Source organism: Acomys russatus, chromosome 28 (genome assembly GCF_903995435.1).
Source record: "Acomys russatus chromosome 28, mAcoRus1.1, whole genome shotgun sequence".
NCBI classification, from domain to species: domain Eukaryota; kingdom Metazoa; phylum Chordata; class Mammalia; order Rodentia; family Muridae; genus Acomys; species Acomys russatus.
In genome coordinates, this window is record NC_067164.1 from 42,707,007 (window position 1) to 42,727,838 (window position 20,832).

The following is a 20,832-nucleotide window of genomic DNA, read 5'->3' on the forward strand; positions in this document are numbered from 1 at the left end:
ACATAAATATAATTTTTTTTTACACTTGCAGTTAAAGAGAGAAATACTTGGCTTTAAGTCATCTCTTTCTAAGCACCAGATGAATAGTTTTTCTAACAACGAGGACAGTTGCATCGGCTGCTGTGAGGCAAATAAATTGATGATTTCTGAATTGAGGTATAATTTTCAGTTTTTAAAGTTATACTAAATAGAATGTTTTGTTGGTCTTTAAATTATGATGCTTAGTTGAATGGTTTAAAAAAATGTAGGAAATTCCAGAGAATCTTATAAAAATACTGGCCGTCCAAGTGAGAATTGATTCCTAACATTTTGCTGTTGTTATTTCTGATCTGATCTTCTAAATAAAAAACATTACAAGATGGAAATCCTTTGACCCCCTGCCAGTCCCACTGTCCCTCCCCACTCCTCCAGATAACCATCATCATCAAGCCCAATGTACATTCCTGTTGTACATACACATGTAAATATGTATACTAATGTTTAACACGTTTAAATAATCTATTCATCAAGGCTAGAAGAGAGATGGTCTAGTGAGTGAGAGCGTCTGCTGCTCCTGTGGGACCTTCCACCAACATCTGCACTTACGTTCACATAGCCCACCTCACAACACACAGTTTGGAATAAAACAAATCTTTTTAAAAAATCCTTTCTTCTTGAGATATAATAATTGGCCAAAGGATAATTTGCATGATTGCTTTGTTGCTTTAATACTTTGTTGTCCTAGTACTGTGTCACAATTTATCTATTCTCTCTGATGTTACCTAGTATTTATTTTTTGTTCTGTTATAAACAGTGCTGCAAGAACATCTTTATTCACTGTTCCTTGTACATATATGTGAAATTGTCTTTAATATAAATTCTTTGAAATGAAATTCATAGGTTGGAGAATATTTATGTTTTCAATTTTACTAGTTTTTATTATGTTTGTGCAGCGGCTGAGGCAGTTTGCAGTCCAACTAGTGGTTTGTGAGAATTTGCATGTCCTACCTAGGTGGGGTGATGCACACCTTTAATTCAAAGGCAGAGGCTGGTGGATCTCTATGAGTTTGAGGCCAGCTGGTCTACACAGTGACTTACAGGACAGCCAGAACTATGTAAAGAGGCCCTGTCTTAAAATTCTTAAAATACAAAAAAACAAAAAATGAAACAAAGAAGAATTTCACTGTCCTGCATAAGAGTTGACTTTTATCAGAATTTTAAAGTTTTTACTCATTTTATTATTTTATTAGTTGTATGCAACACACACACACACACACACGCTTGTGAGGCAAGTGCTTTTGCTCACTGAGACATCTTGTTGGCTAAGTATTTACCACAACTTTAAGGGTGAAAAACAGTATTTTTTAAATAAAATCTTAGAACTAGGCATTGGTGGCACACCCCTTTAATCCCAGCACTTGGGAAGCAGAGGCAGGTGGATCTCTGTGACTGAGGCTACGTTGGTCTACAGAGTGAGATCCAGGACAGCCAGGGCTACAGAGAAACCCTATCTGAAAAAACAAACAAACAAACAAACAGAAATCTTAGCAATAACTTCTGGCTTCTTTTCTTTTGTGCTAGGATTAAGCTTGCAATAAAAGAGGCTGAAATTCAAAAGCTTCATGCAAATCTGACTGTGTCGCAGTTGTCTCTAAATGCTGTTGCTAATGATAGCCAAGAAGGCGGCAAAGTAAATACCTTAGAAACAGAGCCTGTAAAACTCGGTGGGAGTGCAGCGGGTAAGTGTGTTGCGTTGAATTACAGTATGAATGATAATGTTAAAGGAAAGGTTATTAATTGAAGTATTTAAAAAAAAAAACCACTTAGTCAAAGAGCTGGGTGTGGTGGCGCACGCCTGTAATCCCAGCACTCAGAGGCAGAGGCGGGCAGATCTCTGTGAGTTTGAGTCCAGCCTGGTTTACAAAGCTAGTCCAGGGCAGCCAAGGCTACACAGAGAGACCCTGTCTCAAGAAAGAGAAAAGGGGAAAAAAGCCTACTTGTTTACATGCATTTGGTTTGTATGTTTGCTTTTAAATATGTTTTTGTATTTTTTCCTATTACCATAGCCAAAGCAAGTAACTTTTCAAATACAAATATTTATTTATTTTTAAGTATTGTACGCATGAAAGATCTGAGATTTTGTTTTGTTTTGTTTGTCGTGACGGGGTTTCTCTGTGTGTAGCCCTGACCGCCTGGAATTCACTTTGTAGAACAGGCTGGCCTTGAACTCTTAAAGATCTGCATCTCATTCTGTGGAATTATGTGCATATGAGTGCAGCTGACTGTAGAGGCCAGCAGAGTGTTTCTCACTGGAACTGGATTACAGATGGTTATGGTCTGCCTGACAGGAGCTAGGAGCTGAGTGTAGGTCCTCTGTAGGACCTCCTACCTGCTCAGCCATCTATCCGGCCCCTTTCCCTGCCTTTTAATGTCTTTCAAAATATCAGCTGAGTCATACTAGGTTGATATTTTTAGTTTTCAGTTTTCTCCATACCTGATGGTTTTCAATATATTTGTTGTACTGATTATTGAGAGAGCAGTATTAAAATCTTCCGCTATATATGGTTGTGTTGTCAGGTCCAATTAATCCAACATAACTCAAAACACCAGGTCAGTGCAGGTGATAGAAATCAAGCCACTACTGATTGATCAAGGCAGCAGAGCGGACTTGGGAACTGAACCATGGCCCCCAAGGGATGGATGTTGTGCAGCATATTGAAAGGATGAAACCATGAAGTGAGGGGCTGTGGGGTGCCTGTAGCATTGTCCAGTCATATTTTGACACAAGGGGCTGAGCAAGGGAATGTCCATCAGTTAGGACTGGAGTAGGTCCCTGGGCCTGAGAGCAGGACCTTATTTGACCCTGCCAGTAAGATGGACACGTTGTCATGGCTGGACTCAGACACCTGCCTACTTATGACAGAAGCTGGCCAGCTACTGGGAAGTCCCCAGCTCTCCTAGGGCCTGGGACCTTGAACTTAGTTTCTCCCTATGGTTAAATGGAGTCCGAAAACAAAATGGTAGGACTCAGAATAAGTTTCTTTTGCTTATTCCCAACAATTGTTGGTTTGTGTGTTCTCTTACCTCTGTCAGTCTTGCGTTTTAAAGGTGTTATTTATATATACATATTGTCTTATCTAATTGACTAGCCCTCATATTGTGTCCTTTTTAGCTCCTGACAATCTTTTTTATATTTGAAATCAGTGTAGCCCTTTTAGATTTTTTTTTTATTATTAGGGTTTGACTAATAGAATTTTCCCCCATTCTTTTGAAAAGTTGTTCTTCTTTTTGAGACACGGTTTGTTTGTTTAGCTGTCTAAACAGCTGTCCCTATTTCTCTGTCCTGGAACTCTGTAGACCAGGCTGGCCTCAAACTCACAGAGATCTACTGGCTCTGCCTCCCAAGCGCTGAGATTGAAGGTGTGCACCAGCACCACTACCTGCCTGCTAAGGAGGTTCTTATACATAATGTAATCGAGTATCGCTTTGATATGTAATTAGACCCTATAGTTTTAATTATCATTTTGTTATGATATCCAGAGCATAACTATTTATCTTTTTAGATTTAATCTACTAGTGAATTTATTTTTTATTTTGTTCATCTTTTCTGTCTTCTTTTTTCTTTTTCTTTTTTTTTCTGTCTTTTTGATTAAAAAATATTTTAGCTTATGGTGCCAAGATAAATCTAAAGTCTTGTACATGTTGGGAGAGTGCTCTACCACTAAGCTTTTATATTTTATATAATATATAAATATTTAAATATATTAATATTTTTAGTATTTGGATTATTGATGCATTAAATATAAATCTTAATTTTACTCTTTTAGTAGTGGCTCTCAGTAAGCAAACGCATCTTTTATTTATTTGTTAATTTATTTATTTTATTTGCATTGGTGTTTTGCCTACATGTATGCCTGTGAGAGGGTGTCAGGTCCTCTGGAACTGGAGTTCTAGACAATTGTGAGCTGCCATGTGGTTGCTGGGACTTGAACTCAACACCTCTGGAAGACTAGCCAGTGCTCTTAACCTCTGGGCCATCTTTCTAGCTCCCAGCAAATGTATCTTTAGTAAAGTCTGTGTTATCAGAAATGACAAAAAATCAGAAGAGGGGAGAGAGCGATGTGTTTAGCAGCAAGAGTATAGCTATTAGAGATGGTGGTACATATAGTCTCTGTCAGCGCCAGTGACAAAGAGCCAAGGGCGTCCTGTATATGTGGAGAATTTCTGGGCAATGGCTACTTAACCCAAGTCTTGAAAAGAGCATGCTTTGTTTTGTTTGGTCTCACCTGTGTGCTCCCACGTAATCACTGACAGTATGCCCTTTGAATGCCTCTGAAAACTCAGGGACCTTGGCGTAGGAAACAGTGTGTATGTTTATGGTGGAGCCCTCAGCTTTAGAATGTTACTGTGTTGTTCCTACTCACTTGTAGGGGAGGAAGATGGGAATGGAAAGGCTCAGTGCCCATGGCTTTTAAACGTTCATCTACTTAAAGTACCGCAAGTATATTCCTAACAATTTCAGCTAGTCCAAAAGTATATAATGTTGGCCAAAGGTTTTGTTGTATATGTATGGCTTTCATTATGGTGACATATATTCCTTCTATGCCTGTTTCTTCAGGTCTTTTTATTAGGAAAGAATATTGAAGTTTGTTTGAAGTCCTTTTGTACATTGATGGTCATATGTTTTTTGTCCTCTAAGTTTTTTTTAAGGGTTGTAATTTGCATATCTTACAATTGTTTAAATAAGAAACTGAAATTTATTATTAAATCTTTCAACCATTTAAGGTGATTTTTGACTCTTCAGCTTTTATTTAAAGCAATATTTGTGTTTATTTTCAGAACGTGTCAAAGATCAAAATCAGCACACTATGAACAAGAAATATGAAAGAGAGAAGGAACGACTTGCTACAGGAATAGAAGAACTGCGTGCTAAGTTGGTACAAATAGAAGCTGAGAATTCTGATTTGAAGATTAACATGGCACACAGGACTAGTCAGTTTCAGCTAATTCAAGAGGAACTGCTAGAGAAAGCTTCAAGTGCCAGCAAACTAGAAAATGAAGTAAGTTTGGATTTACCTGGGTTTGAGTGCTAAATTCTGAGACAGAAAAAATAGTATTGCTATGGAATTTTGTTACTATTGTAATCTAGACTTAATAAGGCTTTGGAAAATGGTACCATATAAGTTATAAGTTCTTTCAAAATCATATTGGAAATATATGTTTAATTTATATTGAAAGTAGGAAAATTTTACCTAGTAGCTAAAAGTTCTGAAATTTAATGAAACTAATAAAATATAAATTAATATAATAATAATACATGTTTATAGATCTTAGATTGGGATTGGTGAAAAAAGGAGTAGTAATAGAGGATTTCAAATTTTAACAAACATCAGAGCTACCTAGGAAATATATGACCATGTGGATTTCTTGAGTTTCTAGCATCTGTGCTTCAGTAGGTATAATTTATGAATTCCCTTTTTTTTTCAAATTCCCATTTTAAAACATCCATGTGGGGCTGGAGAGATGGGTCAGAGGTTAAGAGCACTGACTGCTCTTCCAGAGGTCCTGAGTTCAATTCCCAGCAACCACATGGTGGCTCACAGCCATCTGTCATGTGATGTAACACCCTCTTCTGGCCTGCAGGTGTACATGCCATAGAACACTGTGCATAAAAAATAAATTTTTAAAAAAATTCATGTGAATCTGATACTGTGGGTTATATTCTGAAAAAGAAATATTACATGTTTTTCAAGTATCTCATTTATTTTTTTAAAAAGTTATATATTTAGCTTACAACTTCTAAAAAGTTTTCTGATGCAAATCTACTAGTAATAAATTCCTTACAGTTTTTGTCTGAGAAAACTTTCTTCTTCATATTCTGAATGTTTTTATTCATAGACTAGAGAATTCCTCGTAAGCTCCTTAAAATAAATCTTTTCTTTCTTTTTTCTTCCTTCCTTCCTTCTTTCTTTCTTTCTTTCTTTCTTTCGTTCTTTCTTCTTTTTAGCTTCTCTGTGTAACAGAGCGCTGGCTGTCCTGGACTCACTTTGTAACCCAGGCTGGCCTCGAACTCACAGGGATCCGCCTGCCTCTGCCTCTCACGTGCTGGGATTAAAGGCGTGCGCCAGCACACCTAGCTCAATTTGTTTTTATCATCAATTATTTTCTCTATATTTTTCTTGATAGTTTTGCTAGCTGTAGTGGTTTGGGCTGTCCTCTGCGGTCTCTCAGGGTTCTAGAACACTCATCCATGCCCTTCTGCCTCTCAGGGTCTCCACTGAAAAGTTTGTATTCTAATGGGCTTGCTTTTCTATGGTACTTGGTTATTTTCCCTTGCAGCTTTTATTTTTTATTTATTTATTTATTTTTTTTGTTATGTGCATTTAGTGTTTTTATTATTACCTGCTATGGAGGTTTTTTTTCTGGTGCTGTCTATTTTGTGTTCTGTATGTTTCTTATGCTGTGATAGGCACCCTCCTTCTTTAGGTTAGGGAAATCTTCTTCTGTGATCTTGTCTGTGTCCGTTTCTTCTATCTTGTCTCCAGTGCCTGAGGTTTTCTCTTCCATGTCTTTGACTGTTGCTGAGGCTTACCTCTATGGCTTTTGTTTGACTTCCTAAAAATTTTATTCCAATTTTATTTTAGTTTGGGTTTTCTTTAGTGGTCTATTTCTTTGGTAAATTCTATTTTCATGCCATGGATAATTTTTATTGTTTCATACAACTTCACTAAGGAATTTGTTCAGATCCCCTTAAAAGTCTCTGACCATCATAGCTTTCTGCTATAACGCCCTTGTCTTGTCTTCACCATATTGCATTTCTGGGCTACTGCAGTAGGGTTGCTGGGTTCTAGCAGGACGTTCCCGTGGCTGTCCATGTCTGTGTTTTTGCACTGGGGCTGAGGCATCTGGAGTTATATGATTGAGGAGATTCTGGGAATTGCTGTCTGCTCTTGTCTTTGTCTGGATCTTAGGAAAGTGTGGTGTCTGTGGGTTCCGTGGTGTTATGGGTTCAAGAATAGCTGCACATTGACTACTCAAACACCAGATTCAGACTGATGGAACTTTATTGAATGCTGAACAAAAACTGACCTGTCAGGGCCACTGCCTGGATTTGGGAACCAGACTTTTTTTTTTTTTTTTTTTTCTTTTCTCTTTTCTTTTCTTTCTTTTTTTTTTTTTTTTTTTGGTTTTTTGAGACAGGGTTTCTCTGCATAGCCTTGACTGTCCTGGACTTCCCTTTGTAGACCAGGCTGGCCTCGAACTCACAGAAATCTGCCTGCCTCTGCCTCCCGAGTGCTGGGATTAAATGCATGCGGCACCACTGCCCGTCTGGTCTGTTTCTAAGGCAGTCTTTTTTTATTTTTTATTTTTAAATTTTTATTATTTTTATTTATTCAACATTTTTCTACAGGCAGTAACTGAGCAACACCAGTCTAAATTTATCCTCTAAGCTAATCTAGCTGCCTCCCAGTGTAAATCTCCAAGATACTTGAATTTTATGGCTTTCTCTGCTTCAGCTGTTTTCTCATCCTCTCTCCCAGACCTCTGCTCAAGATGGATCCCCTTAACCCCGCCCTTGCTAGAAACGGAAGTACAGCCCTATCTCTCTACTGCTCAGTTATTGACTGATCAGTTTTATGGACAAATCAGAGAATAAATGTTTATACAAATTTGAGTCAGGTGTTTCTTAAGATGGGCACTGTAACACTATGTCCAGATTGCAACCAGAAAGAGGGCAGAGAAACCAGCATTTGAATAACTCAAGGGTACTCTTTACACAGTGCACAACAACATTATGGCAGCAAAACTTAAGAAATGTTTACTGAATACTTGATAGTATACATTTCTAAAAGGTATTTGTGGAGAAAGAATATTCTGATTTTGGTTTGTTAACTAAACCCGTGTGGATTAATTAAAAACCACCTTTCCTTTTGGTCAGCACTGTTACTGGGCAACCTAAAAAGGACAACAAGATGTTCAACTTATACACAAATGCAGAAAATATTTTTATTATGTCAAAGTATTCCTTGATGAGCAACAATTGTTATGTGGAGAGTTCAGAAAGTGACTATTTGCCTTGTCGTTGATTAGAGCCACCATTACACACATTCCTTCTAGTGGTTTTTGAAGCCTTAAGAGGCTGTTAGTTTGCAGTCTTCTGTGGGTAGTCTTTTATACAAAAAACTGTAACCAGCCATCAACCAGGTAACCGGATGTGAGAAGCAAGGCGGGGCAGCATTATGTCATTTTTGGCCAGTTAAACAAAGTGTTTCCAAGTACATTGTATCTAGGTAGCTAAGGCAAAGCATCTCAAGCTGATTGGCTAGGATAGAGGCGCGGGCACTTCCCAGTTCCCCACCATTCTGGGAGAAAGGAAAATAGCAGGATGTGTGATCCAATAGACATACATTTATCTTTAGCTCAAACAAAATATGCATTTATCATCTATTGTTTTATTCTAAGCTGCAAGTATTGAACTATCCTGGTCTCAGCATGTAGGGTCTGACAACTTGAACTTAATTTCACCTTATGATCAAAATGGGCACTTGGAGGCAAATGGCTTCTGATAGGCTAAAAGTGACAGCGGGTGTTGACAGAGGAGCTACAGTTACGTAGGAGCTAAAGTAGGTCTCAACAGAGGAGCTATAGAGTTAAAGCAGGTTACAGCATCTGGCAGGGAGTGCTTCTATAGAGGTAAAGCAGGTTACAGCATCTGGCAGGGAGTGCTTCTATAGAGGTAAAGCAGGTTACAGCGTCTGGCAGGGAGTGCTTCTATAGAGGTAAAGCAGGTTACAGCATCTGGCAGGGAGTGCTTCTATAGAGGTAAAGCAGGTTACAGCATCTGGCAGGGAGTGCTTCTATAGAGGTAAAGCAGGTTACAGCATCTGGCAGGGAGTGCTTCTATAGAGGTAAAGCAGGTTACAGCGTCTGGCAGGGAGTGCTTCTATAGAGGTAAAGCAGGTTACAGCATCTGGCAGGGAGTGCTTCTATAGAGGTAAAGCAGGTTACAGCATCTGGCAGGGAGTGCTTCTATAGAGGTAAAGCAGGTTACAGCATCTGGCAGGGAGTGCTTCTATAGAGGTAAAGCAGGTTACAGCGTCTGGCAGGGAGTGCTTCTATAGAGGTAAAGCAGGTTACAGCGTCTGGCAGGGAGTGCTTCTGCAGGTTGTTAAGTGGCAGAGAGGAAGAGAGACGAGTTAGAAGAAAAGGCTAGGGGTGTGTGGGAAAGAAACGGGCTAGGAGGAGTGTCTCCTGTATGGAGGACAAAGACTATGTCTGGAGAGACAGGGCTGGAAGGGCTAAGGGACCTGGGTCTACAACAGGAAGTGGAGTTCCTAGTGCGCAAAGCTGGTGCCGGGGGAGGAGCAGCAGACAGGTTGCTCTGGGGCTGGGGTGAGACCAGTGACACTGTCAGGGACGACAGACAGGAAGGACTGTCAGAGTCAGCCACCTGAGTCCCAGCGTGCTGTGGATACCAGGGTCCCTGGTGGAGATGTTTCTAGCTATCTGCGGTAACACAAAGGAGTGAAGATAGGCTAGATGGGTTAGAAGGGTCTATCACAGGAGGGAGCTGTCTCAGAGTTCCCAGTGAGGACACACTGTGGGTAAGGACCACAGCCTTCAAATCAGAGGCTGACATCAATAAGAGCGTTTTTTAAATATTAGGTTTTATCACCTTTTAATCTTGAAAAAAATTTTAAATTATTTTTAATGTGTCTGTGTTCTCTGTGTTGGTATATTCACATAAGTGCACATGCCCATGGAAGCCAGAAAACGGGTTGGATCCTCTGGGGTTAGAATTACAGGTGATGGTTAGCTGCTTCTGTGCATGCTGGGAACTGAGCCTCAGGTCCTCTGCAAGAGCAGGACGTGTTCTCAACCGCTGAACCATCTCTTCACCTTTGACTTTATATCTTCAGATTTATACTCAACGTTAATGAAAATACTTTTTTTCTCTTTCTTTCTTTTCTGGACTTGCTTTGTAAACCAGGGTGGCCTGGAACTCACATGGATCCACCTGCCTCTGCTTTCCAAGCCTGAGTGCTGGGGTTAAACCCATGCGCCACCATGCCCGGCATGAAAACGCTTTTTGTATAGGAATTTACAATAGTGATGGAAAAGAGATTTAGTTAGCTTATAATTTCAGCTACTGACTTACTCAGAAACTTGTGACATACTGATTGTAACATAAAGATTACAAATATAATATAGTAAAACAAAACAAATATAGTCTTCTTGAACTATTAAATAGAGTAGAAAAATATAGACTTGATAATTCCACCAGCAGAAATAACTGCTGTTAACATTTTATTAAGAAAATTCAGCCGGGCGTGGTGGCGCACACCTTTAGTCCCAGCACTCAGGAGGCAGAGGCAGGTGGATCGCTGTAAGTTAGAGGCCAGCCTGGACTACAAAGTGAGTCCAGAACAACCAGGGCTACACAGAGAAACCTTGTCTGAAAAAAACATTTTTAAAAAATTAGAAAGAAAGAAAAAATAAAATTCATCCTGTAACTACTTGAAAAAAGTGGATCATGTCGCATATATGTTATGACCCAAATTACTTTTATATTATATAAATAGAAGTGATGCACTGTCTGTGCCTTCTTTTTCACTATTTGTTTTTCTTCTAAATTATGACTTAGGTGCTTTTTTTTGTCTGTATTTGGGATTGAACCGAGAGCTTGGCACATGTTAGGAAAGCACCCTTCTGCTGAGTGGAATCACAGCCTAGTTCTTAGGTACTTATAGTGATGTAAGTTCAGAGATTAATCATTGTATATCCCAGCTTTCCATTACTATAAAATGTTCCAGTCTGTTTGTTGCAGTGTATTTAGGGTTTGGAATGAGGAGCTGGCATTTGATTTTAAGGTGCATGTCATTTTTTTTTAAAGGTGTATTTATTTATTATATATATAGTGTTGTGTCTGCATGTATGTCTGCAGGACAGAAGAGGGCACCAGATCTCATTATAGATGGCTGTGAGCCACCATGTGGTTGCTGGGATTTGAATTCATGACCTTGGAAGAGCTTCCAGTGCTCTTAACCTCTGAGCAATCTCTCCAGCCCGAATTTCATTACTTTTAAAGCTAACTTCGTATTTATTTATTTTATTTGTTTCATTCAGATGACGAAGAAATGTTCTCAGCTTTTAACTCTAGAGAAACAGCTGGAAGAAAAAATTATTGCATATTCTTCTATTGCTGCAAAAAATGCAGAACTTGAGCAGGAGCTCATGGTAAAAGTTTGCATTTTTATTACTTTTTAAATATTGTTATGTCTATTTGATCTCCTATGTATTTTGACTTTGAAGTTTCTTTGTTGTTTTCTTTTTTCTATTTCTTTCTTTTTTTTTTTTTTTTTTTGGTTTTTCAAGACAGGGTTTCTCTGTGTATCCTTGGCTGTCCTAGACTGACTTTGTAGACCAGGCTGGCCTCAAACTCACAGCTGTCCACCTGCCTCTGCCTCCTCAGTGCTGGGATTAAAGGTGTGCGCCACCACGCCCACCTGGCCTTCTTTGTTGTTTCTAATTGATGTTACTGATTTAAAGATGACAGTGCAGTGTTGAAGTTCCCACAACTATTCTGTCAGGACCTATCCAACCTGCTGTTGCTTTTAGGTTTGAAATTGTAACCTTATCATTCAGTATTACAATTATTAATTTTTTTTTTTTTTTGGCTGAAGAGACAGCCATGGGTGCTGGGATGTTACATCTTTTTTTATGTATGTGGAACATGTGTACGTATGTATAAGTCTATGAGGGCATGTTTACAGTCCAGAATTGAGTGTCTTTTCTTTTTTTTTTTTTTAGTTTGTTTGTTTTAAGACAAGATCTTGCTATAGCCCTAACTGCCCTTGACTCTCAGAGATCCTCCTGCCTCTGCTCCCTGAGAGCTGGGATTGGAGGCGTCTGCCACCGTGCCAGGCTAATGCTGGGTATCTTTTTGTGCATGTGGAGGTCAGAGGACAGTTTTTAGGAGACAGTTTTCTTTTCTTACCATGTGGATCCCAAGGATTAAATTTGGGTCATTAGGGTTGGTGCCAAGTGTCTTTGCACATTGAAGCATTTTACTGGTCTGCTTTTGCTTTGTAATTTTGAAATATTGGCTTAAATATGTTGTAGAGAGTCTCTTCTCTGGTCATTTGTGTTTATGATTCTAATTGCAATATCTTCATGTTGGATTTTTCCTTTGATGAGTCTGTAGTGTCCTAGTATCCTTCCTTATCACTTCTGCTTAGTTTTGTTTTGAACTCTATTTTGTCGGGGGAATGGGGGGGTTGTTTGTTTGTTTGGTTTTTCATTTTGTTTTGTTTTGTTTTGTTTTTGAGACAGGGTTTTTATGTGTATCCTTGGCTGTTCAGAGCTCACTTTGTAGACCAGGCTGGCCTCGAACTCACAGGGATCCACCTGCCTCTGCCTCCCAAGTGCTGGGACTATAGGTGAGTGCCACTACGCCTGGCTTTTTGTTTGTTTGTTTTATTTTGTCAGATTTTAAAATGGCTACAGCAACTTGATTCTTAGGTCTGTTTACTTGGATTATCTTTTTCTACCCTAACCCTGAGGTAGTGGCGATCCCTGATGGTGAGGGGTTTTTCTTAGATGTGGTGGAAGGGTGGATCCTGCTTTCAAATCCATTCTGTTACTGTGTTTTTTATTTGGAGAATTGAGACCACTGATGTTGAGAATTATCAACAGAGTTTGTTGATTCCTTTTATTGTGTTGTGGGGTGTGTGTGTGTGTGTGTGTGTGTGCGTGTGCGTGTGTGTTTCCTCTTCATTTGCTGCTGTAGGAGTAATGTATCCCCATGTTTTCTTGTGTGTGGCTGTCTTCTTATAGTCGTCAGGGGTCTTAAAGTAACAGAACTTAAAGAACAAATCTCTATATAGAGAAAGGAGATTTATTAGAGTAATTAACAGCCAGACGTGGTGGGGCCCACCTTTAATCCCAGCACTCTGGAGGCAGAGGCAGGCAGATTGCTGTGAGTTCGAGGCCAGCCTGGTCTACAAAGCGAGTCCAGGACAGCCAGGGCTACACAGAGAAACCCTGTCTTGAAAAACAACAACAACAACCCACCCAACCAACCAACCAAACAGAATGACTTATAGGCTGTGTTCCAGCTAATCCAACATTGGCTTCCTATGAATGGAAGGTCCAAGAATCCAGTTTATTGCTGGAGTCATGTATTTTTATCTCAAACTGGCTTTTAGTGAAATTCTTTCCAATATTTTTATTTCTAGGAGAAGAATGAAAAAATAAGAAGCCTAGAATCTAATATCAATACAGAACATGAGAAAATTTGTTTTGCTTTTGAAAAAGCAAAGAAAATTCACCTTGAACAGCATAAAGAAATGGAAAAACAGATTGAACAAGTAATGTATCTTTTAGTATATTCTAACCCAAAATTCTTTAAATTCTAATGAAGAAACAAAGGCTTAGAGAAATTAATGACAAGGCCTATAATAAGAATCTCACAGCCGGACATAGTGGCGCACGCCTGTAACCTGAGCACTCGGGAGACAGAGGCAGGCGGATCTCTGTGAGTTTGAAGCCAGCCTGGTCTACAAAGCGATTCCAAGGTAGCCAAAGCTACACAGAGAAACCCTGTCTGGGAAAAAACAAACAAAACCTCTTTTTGAATAATTTCCCAATGTGTGCTTTCTTTCTTCTTTCCTTCCTTCATTTATTTCTTCCTTCTTTACTTTCTTTCTTTGTTTCTTTCTTTCTATCTTTTTGAAATAATTTATTTATTTTTACTTTACATGCATTGACGATTCACCTGCATGAATGTTGGTGTGAGGGTGTCTGGTCCCCTGGAACTGTACTTGTGAGCTGCCATATAGGTATTGGGAATTGAATCTGGGTCCTTTGGAAGAGCAGTCAGTGCTCTTAACCACTGAGCCATCTCTCCAGCGCCCCCTTTTTTTGCTGCTGCTGGTTGTTATGGTGCTGTCTCTCTATGTGTGTGTATGTCTCACTGTGAATCTCTGGGTGTCCTGAACTCAACTCGCTCTAGACCAGGCTAATCTTGAACTCACAGAGATCTGCCTGCCTCTTGCCTCTCAAGTCATGGGATTAAAGAGTGTCCCACTGCACTTGGCTCTGATGTTTGGGTTTTTGTTTTTTTGTTTTTTTGGTTTTTTTTGTGGTTCTGTGGATGGAACCCAGGGCATTTTGCATTCTGACCAGGTACTCGAGCAGTGAGATGGCTCAGCGATGTAGGTGCCTGCTTCCAAACCTGATGACTGCAGCTTAAATTCCGTGACCCACATAGTGGAAAGATGTTTTTAAAACAGTGACATTTTGCAGTCTCACTAATAACAAATGACGATTACACTGGTTTTGCATTCTTTAAAATGTATTATTTATTATTATGTAGCCAGTGCTCTGCCTGCATTTATACCTGCAGGCCAGAAGAGGGCATCAGATCTCACTATAGATGGTTGTGAGCCACCATGTGGTTGCTGGGAATTGAACTCCGGACCTCTGGAGGAGCAGTCAGTGTCCTTAACCTCTGAGCCATATCTCCAGCCCTGGTTTTGCATTCTTGTCAGTATTTGCTACTATCTATCTTCCGTCTCATTCCCTGCCTTCATGTGCCCAGCCTTGAACTTTCTTACGAAGATTCTTTTCCTCTTTAGGATATTATTTATTTTGATGTAATTACTGTTTAGGATATAGCCCATTTTGGGGCTGGGGAATAGGTTAGGATTGAAGCACATGCTGCAGCAGAACGAGGAACTGAATGTGGGAATGTGGGTCTCCACTGCCCACAGGAAAGCCGGGCATCTTCCACCCCAGCGCCAGGAGCTGGGTCCCCGTAACTTATTGGCCTCGCCAGTCACTAGACTAGGCTCAAAAAGAAATCTGGAAGAAAACAGAAGGAAGAGAAGTGATACAGATCTCTGGCTTCCATGTGTGTACACCTTGTCTCAGCACGTGTGCGTGATTGGGTTTCTGGTAAAGATAAGCACCTAATTTTGTTGTTGTTGTTGTTTTGGTTTTTTGAGACAGGTTTCTCTGTGTAGCCTTGGCTGTCCTGGACTCACTTTGTAGACCAGGCTGGCCTTGAACTTACAGAGATCCACCTGCCTCTGCCTCTCGAGTGCTGGGATTAAAGACGTGCACCACCACGCCTGGCCCACACTTAAGTTTTTAAAAGACTTATTTATTTTATCTTACATTATCAGTGTTCTGCCTGTATGTACATGCATGGAGCCCACAGTTCAGAAAAGGGCTCAGATCCCTTGAAGCTGGAGTTACAGGTGATTGTGAGCCGTAACCCTGGGTCCTCTGCAAGAGCAGCAAGTGCTCTTAACCCCTGGGCCATCTCTCCAGTTGGAATGCTGAGGCAAGATTGCTATCAGTCTAAGCATAGTCTAGGCTAGAGTGGGACGCAGCCTCAAAACCCACAAACAGCAAAGCATAAGAGAGATGTTGATGTGCTTGTAAGAACACCTACTGGGAAGAAAAGGGGCCTATCCTACAGACAGGAGGGGTGCTTCTGGGAAGAAAAGGGGCCTATCCTATCCTACAGACAGGAGGGGTGCTTCTGGGAAGAAAAGGGGCCTCTCCTATCCTACAGACAGGAGGGGTGTTTCTGGGAGATTTGTTCCAGGGAGACTCTTGTACGTGTGCATAAACAGGCTTGTATAAAGGGTGTCACTGCACTGTTTGCTCAAGTAATCTAAGGAGGGTATCAAAGCACGCCCACTTCCTTATGTAGAGTATGTACTTCCTGAAGTGTTTGTCAACACGGATCAGCTTCTGAAACTATACAGAGTAAAAGAAAAAGCAAGTTGCTAAAACTTAAACATATTGGTATGTCTATGTAAAATTTCAAGACAAAACTGATTTTCATATCATTTAAGATGCCACATATGTAATAAAAGCACAAAAACAGTCATGATAAAGACCAATGAAAGAATGGGAAAAGAGGCATATGATTTGATTTTTTTTTTTTAAATAAGAGAACTGAACGAAATTTCTGAGATGAAAAATGTATGTCCTTTCAAATATATTTATGTTTAAAGTATTCTTAGTGTTTTAAAAATGTAATTTGAATATCTTGTTTTTATATTTAGCTTGAAACTCAACTAGAGAAAAAAGACCAACAATTTAAAGAACAAGAAAAGACTATGTCCATTTTGCAGCAAGATATTCTGTGTAAACAGCATCATCTTGAGTCGCTAGATAGACTCCTGACGGAAAGTAAAGTGGTAAAGCCATCTTCTCAAAAGCTAGCATCTTCAGTTTATGTTCCTGTGACCTGAATTTAATATATTCTCAGTGTTTATTTGCAACCTTATAATTTATAAAAATTAATTTACAGGAAATGGAAAAAGAAAACATGAAGAAAGATGAAGCTTTGAAAGCATTGCAGATTCATGTATCTGAAGAAACAATCAAGGCTGGTATAGTATGCTTTCTGTGTGTTTGCATGTGTGTGCATACACTTGCTGTAGCATGAGTGTGACGTCAGGGGTCAAGTCTCTCCTATCCCATGGTCTCAAGGATAAAACTTAGGTATCATGTTTGGAGAAAAGAGTCTTTACCTGCTGAGCCATCTTACCAGCCCTCTATTTTATTTTTATGGACATTTTTATGCCTTTCCTCCTGATAAGTTATTAAGATTGTAATATATAAAAGTTAATTGAGCCAGGCAGTGGTGGCACACGCCTTTAATGTAAAAAATTATGGAGAGGTGTGTGTGCGCGCGTGCGCTCACACTCACTCGTGTAGTACATGTGCATTTGTATGTACGGAGGTTAGAAGTTGAAATCAGGCCTCTTCCTCAATCTTATTTTTTGAGATACGATATCTTCCCAGCTCACCTGCTTAGCCTGGCCTGTGAGCTTCAGTGAGCTGCCTGTCTCCACCTCCCTAATGGTAGAGTTATATACACATGCATGCTGCCCCGCCTGGCTTGTTATATGAATGCTGGAAATCTGAACTGTGATCCCAGTGCTTGCTATGCAGAGCTATCTCCCCAGCCAAACAATTATACCTTTATTTAGTGTTGTGACTGGGGTCACTCAGAAATTCACCATGACCATAGATACATTTTAATAAGAAGAGGCTTTCTACTTTAGATACTGGCATCCATTATTGGAACATCAGTGTACCTGAGAGCACTTCCAAGACGTGGCATATCCAAAACCACAGATTACGTATTTTCTCTATGTGTGGGCAGGGTCTAAATTTTAGCGCGTATGTCTTGCAGTTGTCCTAGTCATCTTTTTGAGCAGAGAAAGCAGAAATAGCAGTTAATTTTATGATGTACTATCTTGCTAGCAGAGTCCATTTTACAAGGCCAGTCAATTTAAGAATAGTCTTCAATGTCTGGAGAAAAAAGGGAAGTGTGTCACAGTGTGCCCTATAGTTACCTTTTTGTTCACACCTCGTTGCTTGTAAATGTTCATTACAGTGAGTCGCTGGTATGGTCCGAGGCCTCTATCAATACTGGAGCCTCACTGGACTCCTCTAGGATATACTGTTGTTGTTAGCCGTGTCGTGGAGATCCTGTAGTTTTGGATCTGTAGGAACAGCCCAATCATGCACTATAGAAGTCCGTCAATGAGGTAGATATTGCGGTGGGCCAATGCAAAACCCTGGATCTGGGCCTTAGAGGTATCCGAGCTGGTCAATCCACCAATTCTTTTGCACCCATAGCACTGGGGTAAGCCCTCCTGTGCTTACCCTGATTGGCCAATCTAGTACTGCAGCCAGCAAGGGGCAGAACAAGCTCTTCTGATCTCATGCCCTCAGGACTAGCTCATCCAATCCCTCGCCCTCAGGCCCAGCGCTACTGTGCTTCCCAGGTGAGTGGCACGGCCCGCTCTCACAGGTGCTACAGCAGGTGTGGGCTGAGCTGGCTCACTTGCAATCCTTACAACCAGGCTCATTATTCCAAGCGTTGCAGCAGGTGAGGGACAGGGCCAGCTGTCCCACCCACCATTGGTAGGGACACGGGGTGAGGAAGGGATCTCTCCCTCATTCCTGCCACTGCACAACAGACAAGAGCCAGCCCTCTCACAATCATGCCCTTGGGTGTCTGCACCCCCACCTCCAGGGACAGCTCTGCTGTGCTGCCCAGGCAAGGTGCAGGGAGGGCCCCCTTGCAGCAGGTGAAGGGCAGAGGTGTGTGCTGTTGTACTGCTGAGCCACATGCCGGCCCTCAGATAGCACTAGGTTAAAAAGAACATTTATTGGACTGTCTTTGGAGTGATTGATCCATGTGAGTGTCTGACTCCTCAGGAACCTTATAACAATGGTTTTATCATCTTGTAATGAGCTCTATCTTTGAGTAATTTATTGTATTGTTATCAGGTATTAATGCTCATTGTCTTGTTTGAAAGAGAACGTACAAGGGTTTTACTTTCTTCCTCCTTCTTTTGATTTATTGAGATGGGTTTTCTCTGTGTAGCCCTGGCTGTCCTGGAACTCACTCTCTGTAGACCAGGCTGGCCTCAAACTCAGAGATCTGCCTGCTTCTGCCTCCTGAGTGTTGGGATTAAAGGTGAGTGTCATCAAGTTTGGGTGGGGTTTTGCTTTTCATAAAGCAGTTGTTAATTTAAAAGCTTTTTAAAACTAGGAGCTAGCGAGGTGGCTCTCGCTTGCAGATGAACTGCTCTCTCAAAGAACTCAAGTGTGGGTCCCAGCACCCACATCAGGTAGTGCTGCAGCTGTTACTGTGACCCATAAAGATACAAGAGGCAGGAACTAAGGTGAAAACCTGCTGGCACAGTGAGGTAAATTATTGTCTGAACTACATACAAAATATCTATTTACAGCCTTGATTCTACAACTAAACTACCAGCTCTTTAGAGAGCTCCTTCTCTCTGTGTCAGCCTGCCTCACTAGGCTACCTTTCTCCTGAGCTCCTCCAATCCTGTGAGGGCTCTGTAGCTCTCTTTCCTAGGACTCTGTTTTACTGTGTCCTGCTAGCTGCTTCCCTGTTGCTCCTGCAAGCCCAGAGAGAGGATGTCTGTGTCTTACCTGGAGCTCCTTCCATCAAGGCTCTCCCAAGCCAAAACAGAGAGAGCTCTATCAAAGGTCTGGTTGCTTATAAAAGAAATCTCTAGCTCCTCCCTTCCACCCTAGGCAGGCTGAAGTGCTCCCTTACTCCCCAGGCAGGGTCTCTCTGTGTAGCCTTGGCTGTCCTGGAACTCGCTCTGTAGACCAGGCTGGCCTCGTACTCAGAGATGCACCTGCTTCTGCCTCCTGAGTACTGGGATTAAAGGTGTGTGCCACCACGCCCGGCAATAAACTTTTTATCTTTCCAATAAACCAGCATTTCCAAATGTTCTTTTTTTTTTTTTTTTTTTTTTTTTAAAGATTTTATTTATTTTATGTATATGAGTGCTCTATCTGCATGTACACCTGTCCACAGGAAGAAGGCTTTAGAGGGTATAGATGGCTGTGAGCCCCCATGTGGTTGCTGGGAGTTGAACTCAGGTCCTCTGGAAGAGCAGACGGTGCTCTTAACCTCTGAGCCGTCTCTCCAGCCCCAAATGTTCTTATCTTAGCAACATTTATAAGATATTTGTACTCACTTGAGAAATAAGCAGTATGCTTACCCTAGGAGAGTGTTTTTGGTGTCTCCTTTCCTTCTTTCAGGTAACCTTGTCCTACACATTTGTAGCTCTGGATCCTTCCAGCACTCATGGCATTCTCTCGTGGTGCCTTGCCCGAGCATACCCCTCTTTTTAGAATGTGCTTCTGTACTTCATTAACTCCTGTTTCGTTCAGGACTCTATTCCTTGGTTTCTCTTTGGTTCTCTGGTTTGCCATGAAGAATGAGTTTTTTTCAGGGAATCTTTCTGTCATAACATTTTATATCCTAAAAAGGATTGTTTTAGAAGTTTAAATTTTTAAAATATTTTTTATTTATTACTTTGTGTGTGTGTTGGGATTGCTTGTGTACAACACAATGTGTGTGTTGCAGTGCAGAGTTGGTAGAGGACAGACTAACCTTCCTGAGTTGATTGTTTTGTTCCACCATAGTTTCTGGGAGTCAAACCCAGGTTACCAGGTTGCACAACAAGTGCTTTTGTCGGCTTACCCATCTTACCTGTCCTATTCTAGTGTTTGAAACAGTAAAGTAACATTAGGAGAAAACTCTTTTTTTTTTCTTTCTTTCTTTTTTTAGACAGGGTCTCTGTGTAGGCCTAGATTTCCTGGTACTCACTATGTAGACCTGGCTGGCCTGGAACTCAGAGATTTTCCTTCCTCTGCCTTTTCAATGCTGGCATAAAGGCATGTGCCTCCATGTCCAGCCTTGATTTTTCTTGTTTTTCTCCCTTTAGGTCAGACAATTGGATTCAGCATTAGAAATCTGTAAGGAAGAACTTGCTTTGCATTTGAATCAGTTGGAAGGAAATAAGGAAAAATTTGAAAAACAGCTGAAGAAGAAATCTGAAGAGGTAAATATTCTTTTATTTAGCAAAATTTATAATTAAAAAAAAGTGTATGAATGCTTTGTCTGCATATACACCTGCAGGCCAGAAGAGGGCACCAGATCTCATTATAGATGGTTGTGAGCCACCATGTTGTTGCTGGGAATTGAACTCAGGATCTTTGGAAGACTACACAGTGCTTTTAACCTCAGAGCTGTCTTTCCAGCCCCAAATTTACAAGGGTTTTTTCTCTTTTTTTAATTAATTAATTAATTGATTTATTTTTGGTTTTTCAAGACAGGTTTCTCTATGTAGCCTTGGCTGTCCTGGACTTGCTCTGTAGATGACGCTGGCCTCAAACTCACACAGATCTGTCTGCCTCTGCCTCCCAAATGCTGAGATTAAACGCATGCACCACTATGTCTGGCTCAAGTTTTTATTCTTACTGTTTTGTTTT

At 40.6% G+C, this 20,832-nt stretch overlaps 1 protein-coding gene across 1 annotated transcript in view; it reads left to right on the top strand.

Annotated features, from left to right (window-relative positions):
* Window positions 1–20,832, top strand: part of Ccdc18 (coiled-coil domain containing 18) — an 80,448-nt gene that overhangs the window by 21,998 nt on the left and 37,618 nt on the right. Inside the window, exons 9-16 of the mRNA XM_051170820.1 lie at window positions 32–156; window positions 1,561–1,718; window positions 4,819–5,039; window positions 11,107–11,217; window positions 13,218–13,349; window positions 16,062–16,196; window positions 16,310–16,387; window positions 20,286–20,402. Coding sequence (XP_051026777.1) covers window positions 32–156; window positions 1,561–1,718; window positions 4,819–5,039; window positions 11,107–11,217; window positions 13,218–13,349; window positions 16,062–16,196; window positions 16,310–16,387; window positions 20,286–20,402 — 1,077 coding nt within the window. The remainder of the gene's footprint in view (window positions 1–31; window positions 157–1,560; window positions 1,719–4,818; window positions 5,040–11,106; window positions 11,218–13,217; window positions 13,350–16,061; window positions 16,197–16,309; window positions 16,388–20,285; window positions 20,403–20,832) is intronic.